General features: G+C 23.4%; 1 protein-coding gene across 2 annotated transcripts in view; it reads right to left on the bottom strand.

Moving 5' to 3' along the window:
• LOC111687596 (fasciculation and elongation protein zeta-2) overlaps positions 1-13,127 on the bottom strand; it is a 42,378-nt gene extending 29,251 nt beyond the window's left edge. For both annotated transcript variants that reach the window (XM_046946814.1, XM_046946813.1), the window contains exon 1: positions 12,024-13,127. In XM_046946814.1, the coding sequence (XP_046802770.1) occupies positions 12,024-12,511 (488 nt within the window). In that variant the 5' untranslated portion in view covers positions 12,512-13,127. The remainder of the gene's footprint in view (positions 1-12,023) is intronic.
• Positions 13,128-13,685: the final 558 nt, after the last annotated feature.

The following is a 13,685-nucleotide window of genomic DNA, read 5'->3' on the forward strand; positions in this document are numbered from 1 at the left end:
AAACATTTCATTTTCTGTACATTTTTCGCTTAAGTGGCAGATTTTTTCCACTTTTTATTCTTTTTCCTCTTTTATTTGTATTTCGTTTTCTTAATCCAGGGGAATTTCAAAAATTAAAACCTTTAAAATACCTTTACATTTAGGTAAATAAAAACAAAACCCTAGAGATAAAAAAGACTTAAAGGAGAAACGTCTAACAGCCGCTAAGTCTATAGAGCTAAGAGTGTGAGATACAGGTAGTTGGTTTTAAAAGTCTGAAACAAACTCTAGATGCTTTTCAAAATTATTTAGACCTCATGTTGTGTTAATTGTAGGCGAGTGTTATTTGTAAAAGGGGACATGTTTATGGTTGATTCATAGAAAATCTTTTGTTCATTAGAAGACATTTTCAATTGCTTTAACTGCTGCATTTGAATTTGAATGAAGAGTTGTTTATCAGGTTGGTTGGATAAGATTGATAATGTTATTTTTGTTGTTGTTTAGAAAGATTTGTTGTCTAAAGTAATTAACGTGAAAATGAGGTGTAAATTGTGTTTTTACAAAAATTTCATAACTGTTGAGAAGAAAGGCCAAAAGGAGATAAGATTTGATGGGTTTTTTTTTCATTAATGAGAGGAATGTTTAGAACGAGATAACATCACAAATTTTGTTTATAGTTTTTTAAATGCGTCATTTTATCGTAAAAGAAACAATTCGGTAAATGTTCTCTAAAACTAATCATTAACTTATAAAGCTCAGTGAGAACTAAAACATTTTGTTACAAAACGGTTTAAAACCCTTTAAAATCTTTTTTTTTGGAAAAAAGTGCATTAAAAGTAATATTCTAAAAATATTAAGTTCTTCCAATAAAAAAGTACTTTTTTTTGGTACTTTTATAAAAATTTAAGATTTTTTAGCTTTTAAGTGGATTTTTGTTTATTAATTCCTTTTCTAAGAAATATTTTTTTAAAAAAGTTGCTTTCTCCGTATAATTTTCGCATAAATCTTACGTTTTTAAAAAAAAGTACTTTTTTTGGTACTTTTTTCTAAAATTTGACTAAAAATTTATTTTGTTTGTTAAGTTTTTTTACGAAAACAAACAATTTTCTTAAATTTCTTAACAAAAGCAAATGATTTGTGTATAATTTGCTAAAAAATGTTAAGTTTTTCAAAAAAAAGTACTTTTTTGGTACTTTTATGAATATTTAAGATTTTCTTACTTTTTAAGTGGATGTTTGTTTAATAACTCTTTTTCTAAGAAATGTTTTCTTTATAAAAGTTGCTTTCTCTTCACTATTTACTAAAAATCTTAAGTTTTCCAAAAAAAGTACTTTTTTTGGTACTTTTTTAAAATTTCACTAAAAATTTATTTTGTTTGTTAAGTTTTTTACGAAAACAAACAATTTTCTTAAATTTCTTAACAAAAGCAAATGATTTGTGTATAATTTGCTAAAAAATCTTAAGTTTTTCAAAAAATAAGTACTTTTTTTGGTACTTTTATGAATATTTAAGATTTTCTTACTTTTTAAGTGGATGTTTGTTTAATAACTCTTTTTCTAAGAAATGTTTTCTTTATAAAAATTGCTTTCTCCGTATAATTTGCTAAAAAATCGTAAGTTTTTCAAAAAAGTACTTTTTTCTGATACTTTTTTCAAAATTTGACTAAAAATGTATTGTTTGTTAAGTTTTTAATGAAAACAAACTATTTTCTTAAATTTTTTAACAAAAGCCAACGATTTGGGTACTTTTTTTTAAAAAAGTACTTTTTTATACTTTAAAAAAGTACTTTTTCGTAAATTTTGTTTAAAATGTAAAATTTTAAAAGTTTTTCATAATATTTCTAGAATTTCATAAAAATCTTTGGATCATGATCCATAAAGTAATATTTTTCTAAGCAGAAAGACATTTTTTGTACATTTTCTAAGCAAAAAGTACTTTTTTGTACTTTTAAAAAAAGTACCTTTTTTGGTACTTTTTTATAAATTATGTTAAAAATATAAAATTTTAAAGTTTTTCAAAAACTTTCTTAACTTACATAACAAAGTTATTCGATTATGATCCAAAAAGTAATGTTTTTTTCAGCAAAAAATACTTTTTTGTATTTTTTCAAAAAAGTACTTTTTTGGTACTTTTTTTTTAAATTTGGCTAAAAATGTATGTATTGTTAAGTTTTTCATGAAAACAAACAATTTTCTTAAATTTCTTAACAAGACCCAACGATTTGGGTACTTTTTTTTAAAAAAAAAGTACTTTTTTGGTACTTTTTTGTAAATTTTGTTTAAAATGTAAAATTTTAAAGTTTTTCTTAAAATTTCTTAAATTTCATAATGAAATTATTCGATTATGATCCAAAAAGTAAAAGCAAAAAGTACTTTTTTGTACTTTTTAAAAAAAAGTACTTTTTTGGTAATTTTTTTAAATTTGGCTAAAAATGTACTTCTTGATAAGTTTTTCAGGAAAACAAACAATTTTCTTAAATTTCTTAACAAAACCCAACGATTTGGGTACTTTTTAAAAAAAGTACTTTTTGGTACTTTTTTGAAATTTTGCTAAAAGTGTAAAATTTTAAAAGTTTTTCTTAAAATTTCTTAAATTTCATATAAAAATCTTTGGATCCATAAAGTAATATTTTTCTAAGCAAAAAGTACTTTTTCAAAAAAGTACTTTTTTTGATACTTTTTTTAAAAATTTGACTAAAAATGTAAATCTTTTCAAAGTTTTTCCTGAAAACAAAAGTTTTTCTTAATATTTAATGATTTAGTTACTTTTTTTTAAAAAAGTACTTTTTTATACTATTTTTTACATTTTTTCAAAAAAGTATTAAAAATACTACCTTTTTACATTTAAAGCTGTTAGACAAAAAATCGTATTAAACCGTTAAAAACTGTGTAAAAAAAATTTTAGTGCAAAATATTATATTTTAACACTTTTTTGAAAATAGTAGTAGAAATACTACCTTTTTGAATGGGAAAATTTAGTTTTAAATCCCTTTGAAATCATTAAAAACTATATTACAAACAATTTTTGTGAAAATTATGATATTTTAACACTTTTTGAAAATAGTAGTAGAAATACTACCTTTTTTTAAAGATTTTACATACAAATTAAATAAAACTATTAAAAAAATCTATGTTACAAACATTTCTAATGAAAATTATAATATTTTAACACTTTTTGAAAATAGTAGTAGAAATACTACTTTTTTTTTAAATAGAAAGATTTTAAACACAAAATACTATGAAACCGTTAAAAAATGTGTAACATACATTTTTAATGAAAGTTTTTGACATTTAAAAACTTTTTGAAAATAGTAGTAAAAATACTACCTTTTTTAAATTTAAAGATTTTACACACATAATTCAATAAAACTAACAAAAAATGCTATAAAGTAACATTTTTTCAAGTACCAAAAAAGAAATTTTTCAAAAAAGTACTTTTTTGGTACTTTTTTTTTAAATTTGACTAAAAATGTAAATTTTCTCAAGTTTTTCACGAAAACAAAAGATTTTCTTAAAGTTTTTCTTAATATTTAATGACTTAGTTACTTTTTTTTTTGTAAAAAAAGTACTTTTTTGTTACTTTTTTTTAAATTTCATTTAAATTGTAAAAATTTGAAGTTTTTTCTTAAAATTTCTTAAATTTCCTAACAAAATCTTGGGATTATGACCCATAAAGAAGTCAATAACATTTAGAAATTTGGGTGTTTTTTTTTTCTGGCAATAACGTTTTTAAACATAAATTTTTACATAATCCACAATTGGTTTTTGTCTTCATAATATATTGATCAATCAGTTTGGAATGTCCCCTCTCACTCAAACCCTCCCCCCTTCTTTTCTTGTAATATTCTACTATAAAGTACAGTAAACTGAAAAAAACTTACTCGTTTATAAACTAAAAGTATGTAGTATGTTCAACTGGTAGTCAAGGAAACCGTCATAACAACACAATAAATTTATAACCCCCCCCCCCTCTCGAAAGCACCCAAAAAAACATTTTCCTTTTACATCCCCTCTCTATATCCTCTACTCGATTAAGAGAATACATAAAAAGCCACCCTTTTAGTTTAACAACAATTGTAAAGTGTTGCAAGGGGTCATTATAGAGTAAAATATAATAAAAAAAAATTTACAAAAAACACAAGCCGGTAGTTTGTGTTTTTAGCACGTAAATAGAATTTTCAAATAGATTCATATACAACAAACGCTTTATTTTGTCACTTATAAAAACTGCACCCCCAAAAGTTATATATACAAAACCAACCCCCCATCCCCCTACCACCATCATTCTCTATTCGACTGCTGATGATGACAACATTTTTTGTTTAAACAAAAAGGGAACTAAGCTGTAGCTTTTACTATTAAATTTATTTCAGTTTGAAGCTTATTTTTTCTCTGTGATGTTTAAGGGTAGTTTTTTAACTAGTTTTCTAGTTTTAGCAAAATAAACTAAAATGTAGAAAAAAAACAACAACATTAAAGTTTAGTTTTATGTTTTTGAAATGTGCTGTAAATGGAAATGACATTTTGTGTTAAAGGTTTTTAGGTTTTTCTTTGAAAATGAAGAATTATGAATAGAAGAAAAAAAAAACGACTTGAACGACACACATTAACTAATAATAGAAACAACACTAAAGAAAATACTAAAAACAAAATAAACAAATCAATAAAGTTAATAAGTAGTAAAAAAAAAAATTAACAACAAAATGTATATAGAACAAGAAAAGGTCACATAAAACAATAAGTTTTCACTTTGTAATCAATTTTTAATACATTTAAGCATTTTTTTTTTAAAAAGTAGTAGAAAAACTACCTTTTTAAAAATGCCAATTTTTTGTCTAAAATCACTTTAAATCGTATTCTTAAGCAAATTATCACTTTTTAAATTAATTTTCTAAAAAAAATAAAATAGTAGTAGAAATACTACCTTTTTAAATATAAAGATTTTAAACCAAAAATTCCCTTAAAACCATTAAAAACTATGTGACAAACAATTTTAATGAAATTTGTGATATTTTAACACTTTTTGAAAATAGTAGTAGAAATACTACCTTTTTAAAAATGCTAATTTTTTGTCTAAAATCACTTTAAATCGTATTCTTAAACAAATTATCACTTTTTAAATTAATTTTCTAAAAAAAATAAAATAGTAGTAGAAATACTACCTTTTTAAATAGGAAGATTCTAAACCAAAAATTCCCTTAAAACCATTAAAAACTATGTGACAAACAATTTTAATGAAATTTGTGATATTTGAACACTTTTTGAAAATAGTAGTAGAAATACTACCTTTTTAAAAATGCCAAATTTTTGTCTAAAATCACTTTAAATCGTATTCTTAAGCAAATTATCACTTTTTAAATTAATTTTCTAAAAAAAAAAATAAAATAGTAGTAGAAATACTACCTTTTTAAATAGGAAGATTTTAAACCAAAAATTCCCTTAAAACCATTAAAAACTATGTGACAAACAATTTTAATGAAATTTGTGATATTCTAACACTTTTTGAAAATAGTAGTAGAAATACCACCTTTTTAAAAATGCCAAATTTTTGTCTAAAATCACTTTAAATCGTATTCTTAAGCAAATTATCACTTTTTAAATTAATTTTCTAAAAAAAAATAAAATAGTAGTAGAAATACTACCTTTTTAAATATGAAGATTTTAAACCAAAAATTCCCTTAAAATCATTAAAAACTGTATAACCAACAATTTTAATGAAAATTATGATATTTTAACACTTTTTAAAAAAAAGTAGTAGAAATACTACCTTTTTACATTTAAAGATTTTAGGCAAAAAAATACTATTAAATCGTTAGAAAATGTGTATCAAACATTTTTAAGTGAAAAATATGATATTTAAACACTTTTTGAAAATAGTAGTAGAAATACTACCTTTTTAAATTAGACGATTCTAAACAAAAAATACTATGAAACCGTTAAAAAATGTGTAACAAACATTTTTAATGAAAATTTTTGAAATTTTAACACTTTTTGAAAAAAGTAGTAGAAATACTACCTTTTTAAATTAGACGCTTCTAAACAAAAAATACTATAAAACCGTTAAAAAAATGTGTAACAAACATTTTTAATGAAAATTTTTGAAATTTAAACACTTTTTAAAAATAGTAGTAGAAATACTACCTTTTTTTATATGAATATTTTAAACAAAAAAAAAATCACCTTAAAACCATTAAAAACTATATTACAAAAAATTTTTAGTGAAATTTGTGATATTTTAACACTTTTTGAAAATAGTAGTAGAAATACTACCTTTTTTAAAATGAATATTTCAAACAAAAAACTTAAAATTATGTTCAAAAATCATTTAAAAAGTAATTTTAAAGCAATTAGACAGTTTTTAAAGGATTTTTTAACAAAAATAAAAAAGTAGTAAATCTACTACTTTTTTAAAATTTTATATTTTTTATAGCAAATTAAATTAAAAACAGTTCAAAATCTTGATTTTAAGTAGTTTGTAACATTTTTAAAAAAATTTCTTTAAAATTTCTTACTTTTTTGATATATGGAAAAAAGTAGTAGAAATACTACTTTTTTGAAAAACTTTAAATAATGTTCAAAAATCATTTAAAAAGTAATTTTAAAGCAATTAGGCAATTTTAAGGGGATTTTTTAAGAAAAATAAAAAAGTAGTAAATCTACTACTTTTTTAAATTTTACACCTTTTTATAACAAATTAAATTAAAAACTGTTCGAAATCATTTTTTAAGTAGTTTATAACATTTTTAAGAAATTTTGTTTAAAAATTATTACTTTTTTGATATTTTGAAAAAAAGTAGTAGAAATACTCCTTTTTTCAAAACCTTTAAATAATGTTCGAAATCACTTAAAAAGTATTTTTAAAGCAAAAAGAGAGTTTTTAGAAGATTTTTTAACAAAATTAAAAAAGTAGTATTTCTACTACCTTTTTAAAATTGTGCATTTTTTGTTTAATTTTAAACTAAAATATTTGAAAATCATGTTTCAAAGTAAAAATGTAAAATTTTAGTTATTTTTAAAGAGTAGTAGAAATACTACCTTTTTCAAAAACATTAAGTTATGTCTAAAAAAATTCGTTTATAGAGTCTTCTGTATATTTTTCAAGACACACGCCTCAAATATATTTCATTTTCTTAGGCGTGGGTGTACGTACGTACGTCTGTGTTGTATGTCTGATGAAGAAAACAAAAAAAGTATTGTAAATTAGTTTTAACAATATTAGTAGCAAATGACTAAATTATTTTATTAAGAGAAAATAATCATGTTTCATATGTTCAGCTATGTAGTTTTACGCTAATTAAAGCAAATTAAAGTCAAATTTATTGTTAAATAAATAAATATTTATAGAAAATGAAAATGTAAGAAATTTTTTTTTCTTTTCTTAAATATTTGCATGATATTTTTTTACGTTTTTAGCTTTGACTGTTGTCTTCTGAAAGCTACAAGATGTTTTATATGATTTCTCCATAAAATTTTTTTTCTGTTCAGTTCGCCTGTGTGAACAATAATAAATAAAGAAAAAAATAAAATAAAACAATATTTTCAATAACACATTGCATGTTATAAATTAAACAACTTTGGTTGGTTTTTTATTTCTTGTGTTCAGACGTACATTTATTATATATGGGGATTAAAACGAAAAAGTGATTTCAGCAAATAAATGTATAAAAATTGAGATGAACTGCTACTCCCCCTCCTTCTACTGCTTTCAAACGTCAGAGGCTGTGATTATTTTTGTTTAAACAAATAAATAAATTGTGTATCAAAAAAGGTCATCAGTTGTTGAAATGAAAGGTTATCATCGTTAGTGTTTAAATGTTAAAACAACTTGAAAATTTCAATACTCTAGTCCGCTACTATTTCAGTTTAGCTTAGTTCCAGTTCTGTTCTAGTTATGTTCTAGTTCTGTTCTAGTTCTGTTCTAGTTTTGTTCTAGTTCTGTTCTAGTTCTGTTCTAGTTCTGTGCTAGTTCTGTTCTAGTTCTGTTCTAGTTCTGTTCTAGTCCTGTTCTAGTTTTGTTCTAGTTTTGTTCTAGTTCTGTTCTAGTTCTGTTCTAGTTCTGTTCTAGTTCTGTTTTAGATCTGTTCTAGTTCTGTGCTAGTTCTTATGTAGTTTTGATATAGTTCTGTTCTAGTTCTGTTGTAGATCTGCTCTAGCTTTGATCTACTTCTGTATATCTTTGTCAAAGTGCTGTTGTAGTTTTGTTGTAGCTTTGATCTACTTCTGTTCTACTGCTGTTGTAATTCTGTTCTGGTTCTGTTCTAGTTCTGTTCTAGTTCTGTTCTAGTTCTGTTCTAGTTCTGATCTAGTTCTGATCTACTTCTGTTCTAGTTCTGTTTTACTTCTGTTCTAGTTCTGTTCTAGTTCTGATCTAGTTCTGATCTAATTCTGTTTTAGTTCTGTTCTTGTACTGTTCTAGCTCTGTTCTAGTTCTGTTCTAGTTCTGTTCTAGTTCTGTTCTAGTTCTGTTCTAGTTCTGTTCTAGTTCTGTTCTAGTTCTGTTCTAGTTCTGTTCTAGTTCTATTCTAGTTCTGTTCTAGTTCTGTCTTAGTTCTGTTCTAGTTCTGTTCTAGTTCTGTTCTAGTTCTGTTCTAGTTCTGTTCTAGTTCTGTTCTAGTTCTGTTCTAGTAAATTATTTGCTTTGTAATGTGTTTTAAAGTTTGATCTGTAGTGTGTTCTGCATGTAATAGTTCCCAACAGCTGACTTTAGTCAAAACTAGTGACTGTAAAATATCAAAAATAATGACATGAATCCAGCACTTCATATGTCAACTTAAGTAAAGAGATGTCAAATTCAAGATTGTTTACAATATAAGACATATTTTCTTTAATTCCACAAAATTTAAAACAAATTTTGTATTGGACACAAAACTGACGTAATTTACACAAACAATGCAATTAAAATGAGTCATAATTTGTTTAAATATATTAACACTTTCTAAGAATAATTTCAAATAATTAAATAAATAGATAAACTAAATGTTCAATTGATAACAGAGCAAAAAAAAATTCTTGTATAATAAATAATAAAACAGAAAAGTAGAAAAAGAAAACAGCCAACAAACTACTTGACTTTTTGCTATTAATAATTTTCATTTTTTTCTTCTGTCAACAATTTTATTACTTTAAGTTTGTTGTTATAATAAAGAAGAAAAAAAAAACTGACCATAAAATTCCATTGCGAAACAAGCAGGGAATCTCCATAATAGCACTTTTTTGTTGTCATTAAATTGAACTTCCTCTTTAAGCCCTTTTTTTATAACAAAGCTCTAAAGTCGTCGTGTGCTAAGCTTGAAATTTAAATTTCACTGTTTGAATATTAAATTAAAAGCCACTTGGTATATAGAGTCTATAAAATAACTTTTAAGTTTTCCTCTATATACAATGTATGTTTATATTTAAAATTCTTTACTGTTTCTTTTAAATAAACGACAACAGACTGTGTGTCTGACATCATCATTTTTTAAATAATTAAATGTAATTAGAAAAAAAATTCTAATTAAAATAAAAATTTGGTTTTTGTTATAAACAAAATAAAAGCGAAAAGTAAATGAAAACACAGAAAAGAAAATTTTGGTAAAAAAAAATTCACTAAATTTACTACTTTTTTTTACAAAAAAAGTTTTTTTTTCAAAATTACAAACACAGTTTAAATACATTCCATTGTTAAAATAGCAAAAATGTGTAAATGAAAAAAGGTAGTAGATTTACTACTTTTTTTATTTAGTTTAGAAATCATTTTAAATTTGTTAAATAACAGCAAAATAAGTTTTAAAACCATTTTTAAGTTTAATTTCGCGTTTTAAAAAAAGTAGTATTTCTACTACTATTTTTTTAAAAAAAGTTTAGAATTCTATATTTTGTGAAAAAAAAACTTTAAAACTGTTGTATTTTGCTTCAATTTTACATTTTAAATAAATTTTGTTAATTTTTAATCATTTTTAAAAAAAGTAGTATTTCTACTACTTTTTTTTAAAAAAGTGTTTAAAATTCGATATTTTTTTGCACAAATACTTTTAAAATATTATAAATTGTTTTAAAATACCTAATAAATAAAAATTTTATGTAAAATCAAAAAATCAAAAAGTAGTAGATTTACTACTATTTTATTTTAGCTAAAAAATCATATTAAAATTGTTTTAAAAATGCAATAAAAGTTTTAAAGCAATTTTTTAGGTTAATTTTGAGTTTTGAAAAAAGTAGTATTTTTACTACTTTTTTTTAAATTTTTAAAATTTTATATAAAAAAATTTTCAAACTGTAGTATTTTGTCAAAAAAAAAAAAAAACGGGTTTCAAAGTGTTGTGGAATAGAATTTTAAACAAAGTTGTGATATTTTCGTTAAAAAAGTGTTAAAGTTTAAAATAGTAGTTTTTTTACTACTATTTTAAAAATGCCGTAAGAACATGTTAAAAATGTTTAAAATTGTTGTAAGACAAAAGTTTAATAAAAATTTTGATATTTTGTTTGAAAAATTACATTTCAAAAAAAGGTAGTATTTCTACTACTATTTTTAAAATGCTCTAAAAACATATTTAACATGTTAAAAATTGTCGTGAGACACAAGTTAAAAAAAAATTCTGATATTTTGGTTGAAAAATTACCTTTTGAAAAAAGGTAGTATTTCTACTACTATTTTAAAAATACTGTAAAAACATGTTAAAAATGTTTAAAATTGTTGTGAAACAGAAATTTAATAAAAATTCTGATATTTTGGTTGAAAAATTACCTTTTGAAAAAAGGTAGTATTTCTACTACTATTTTAAAAATGCTTTTAAAATAGGTTCAAATCATTTAAAACTGTTGCGAGACAGAAGCTTAATAAAAATTCTGATATTTTGGTTGAAAAATTAGCTTTTCAAAAATGGTAGTATTTCTACTACTATTTTAAAAAGGCTCTAAAAACATGTTAAAAATTTTTAAAATTGTTGTGAGACAAAAGTTTAATAAAAATTTTTATATTTTGGTTGAAAAATTACATTTCAAAAAAGGTAGTATTTCTACTACTATTTCAAAAATTCTTTTAAACCTTGAAAAAGTGTTAAAAATTGCTGTGACACAAAAGTTTTATGCAAATTTAGCTATTTGTGTAAGAAAATATTTTTAAAAAAAGGTAGTATTTCTACTACTATTTCAAAAATGCTTTTAAACCTTGAAAAAATGTTAAATATTGCTGTGTTACAGAAGTTTTATACAAATTTATTAGAATTCGATAAAAAAAGTACCTTTAAAAAAAGTAGTATTTCTACTACCTTTATGCGAGAACTTAAAAATTAAGATTTAGTAGTTCAAAACATAAATGTAAATGTGTTTGTGTTTTAAAAAAGTAGTTTTTTAGCAAACTTTGTGTGAAAAAATACCATTTAAAAAAGGTAGTATTTCTACTACTATTTCAAAAATGCTTTTAAACCCTGAAAAAATGTTAAAAATTGTTGTAGCACAGAAGTTTTATACAAATTCTTATAATTTCGATAAAAGAATACCTTTAAAAAGGTAGTATTTCTACTACTTCTTTTGCGAGAACCTAAAAAATTTGATTTATTAGTTATAAAAATAAATGTAAATGTGTTTGTGTTTAAAAAAGGGAAGTTTTTAGCAAACTTTTTCAAACAAAATTTGTTACTTTTAAGAAATTTTGTTAAAAATCGATTTATTGATTAAGATTTTGATTAAATTTTCAATTTTAATTGTTAAGAAAAAGGAATTTAAATGAAATTTTAACAATTTCTGGGAAGTTTAATAAAAAAGGGCAGGGTTTTTGTTAGAATAGCTGGGGGGACTTAAGTAAAAATCTATGATAATATGAGAAAAAAGAAAAAGATTACGTCGTTGTCCTTTTGGAAAAAGAAGAACACAACAACTATAGCAACCAAATTGAGGTTACTAAAGCGCAGAAGCGAGATTTTCTTTGAATAAAAACGATAAAATGTACGGAATTTAATAAAAGTCAAGTGTAGGAAATTTTGTTTTGTATTGCTTTTCTATTACAAAAAAAATAATATAAAAATAGTTAATAATTTGTTAAACTTAAAAAACAAATCTACTTACTGGCATTCATTCATAATTTCCTCTTGACTGCGTACTTGTACGGGCGCCAGCGCCTCAACATTTTCCTCATAGTTACCAAAACACTTAGTGATTTTCTCATCGAATGTATTGACTAAATCCTCCAAACTGCCACCGAATGTTTCACCAAAATTATCCATCGATTCACCGGCATTCATAGATTGCTTATGCGGCTCTAATGTAGTATCAAAAGCCGACATATCTTCACCCATTAGGGTATTACAATTTGGACTTATATTACCCGTATAACCACCATTCTTACTAACATGAGCATCACGTACAGCTTCCTCTAGCAGACGTATCTTATTTTCCTGCTGGGCTAGTGGATCTTTTAGATTTAGATTTAAAGTGTCATTGAGTTGATTTTGATTAGAGATGAAATCACAGCCGGCCCAATCATCGGTTTCATCTAGTTTTGCCAAAGGAGCCTCAAATTTAAGCTCGGCCATTTTAGAACCGAGGTCACGCATGGCCTAAATACACGAACTTTAATTAAACTCTTTTTGTCAAATAAATGACAAAATTTTCTATTAAAAGCTTTTAATTTATTTGCAAATTTCTTTTTAATTTTAAGTTAAAATTTATAATTTTATCATTTACTTATTTATTATTAATTTCTTCTATTTTATTTCACTAGCAAACACACTTTATCTCTTGTTTTTTTTTTTCTAAACACACACGCACAAACTTGCTCTTTAAACAACCCCCTTTTGTTTTGTGTTGTTGTTAGTTGTAATTGTTTTTATTTTGTTTTTGCTTAAAAGAAAACAAAAAGAGAGCAGTGAGGGGTGTTTTTGTTTTAATTTTGGTGTATATTTTTTTTTCTTGACAAATTTTTTTTCTTCCACTATTTCACCTTTAACTACACTTGTTTTACTTAATTTTTCTTCTTCGTTTTAATCACTTTTCTTTATTTGCATTAATTTTATTTCATTTAAATTAAATTCTTTGTAATTTCTTGTTACTTTTAGTTTAAATAAAAACCAGTTGAAATTATATTATTACTTTGTTTTTTTGATTTATAAATTTTTCTTTTGCTTTGCTGTGTCTTTAGTTAAGCGCTCACGACAACCGTATTGCTCAAGAGTAAATGAAATACTAAACAAAAAACCACTCATTTACTAAAGAAGAGCTAAGGAAAAGAAAATTGCAAATAATAATAATAGTGTTACCAGCTGTTGTACAAAGGCAGCGTGAAAAAGCTCTAAAATGGAAAATATTTGGAATTCTATAGAAAATCAATAGGTTTGGTTGGTAACTAACTAACTAACTAACTAACTAACTAACCAACTAACTAACTACCTAACTAACTAACTAACTAACCAACTAACTAACTACCTAAATAACTAACTAACTAACTAACCAACTAACCAACTAATTAACTAAATAACTAACTAAATAACTAACTAAATAACTAACTAAATAACTAACTAAATAACTAACTAACTAACTAACTAACTAACTAACTAACTACCTAACTAACTAACCAACAACTAACTAACCAACCAACCAACTAACTAACTAACTACCTAACTTACTAACTAACTAACGAACTAACTAACTAACTAACTAACTAACTAACTAACTAACTAACTAACTAACTAACTAACTAACTAACTAACTAACTAACTAACTAACTAACTA

This window comes from Lucilia cuprina, chromosome 3, assembly GCF_022045245.1.
Source record: "Lucilia cuprina isolate Lc7/37 chromosome 3, ASM2204524v1, whole genome shotgun sequence".
Taxonomy (NCBI): domain Eukaryota; kingdom Metazoa; phylum Arthropoda; class Insecta; order Diptera; family Calliphoridae; genus Lucilia; species Lucilia cuprina.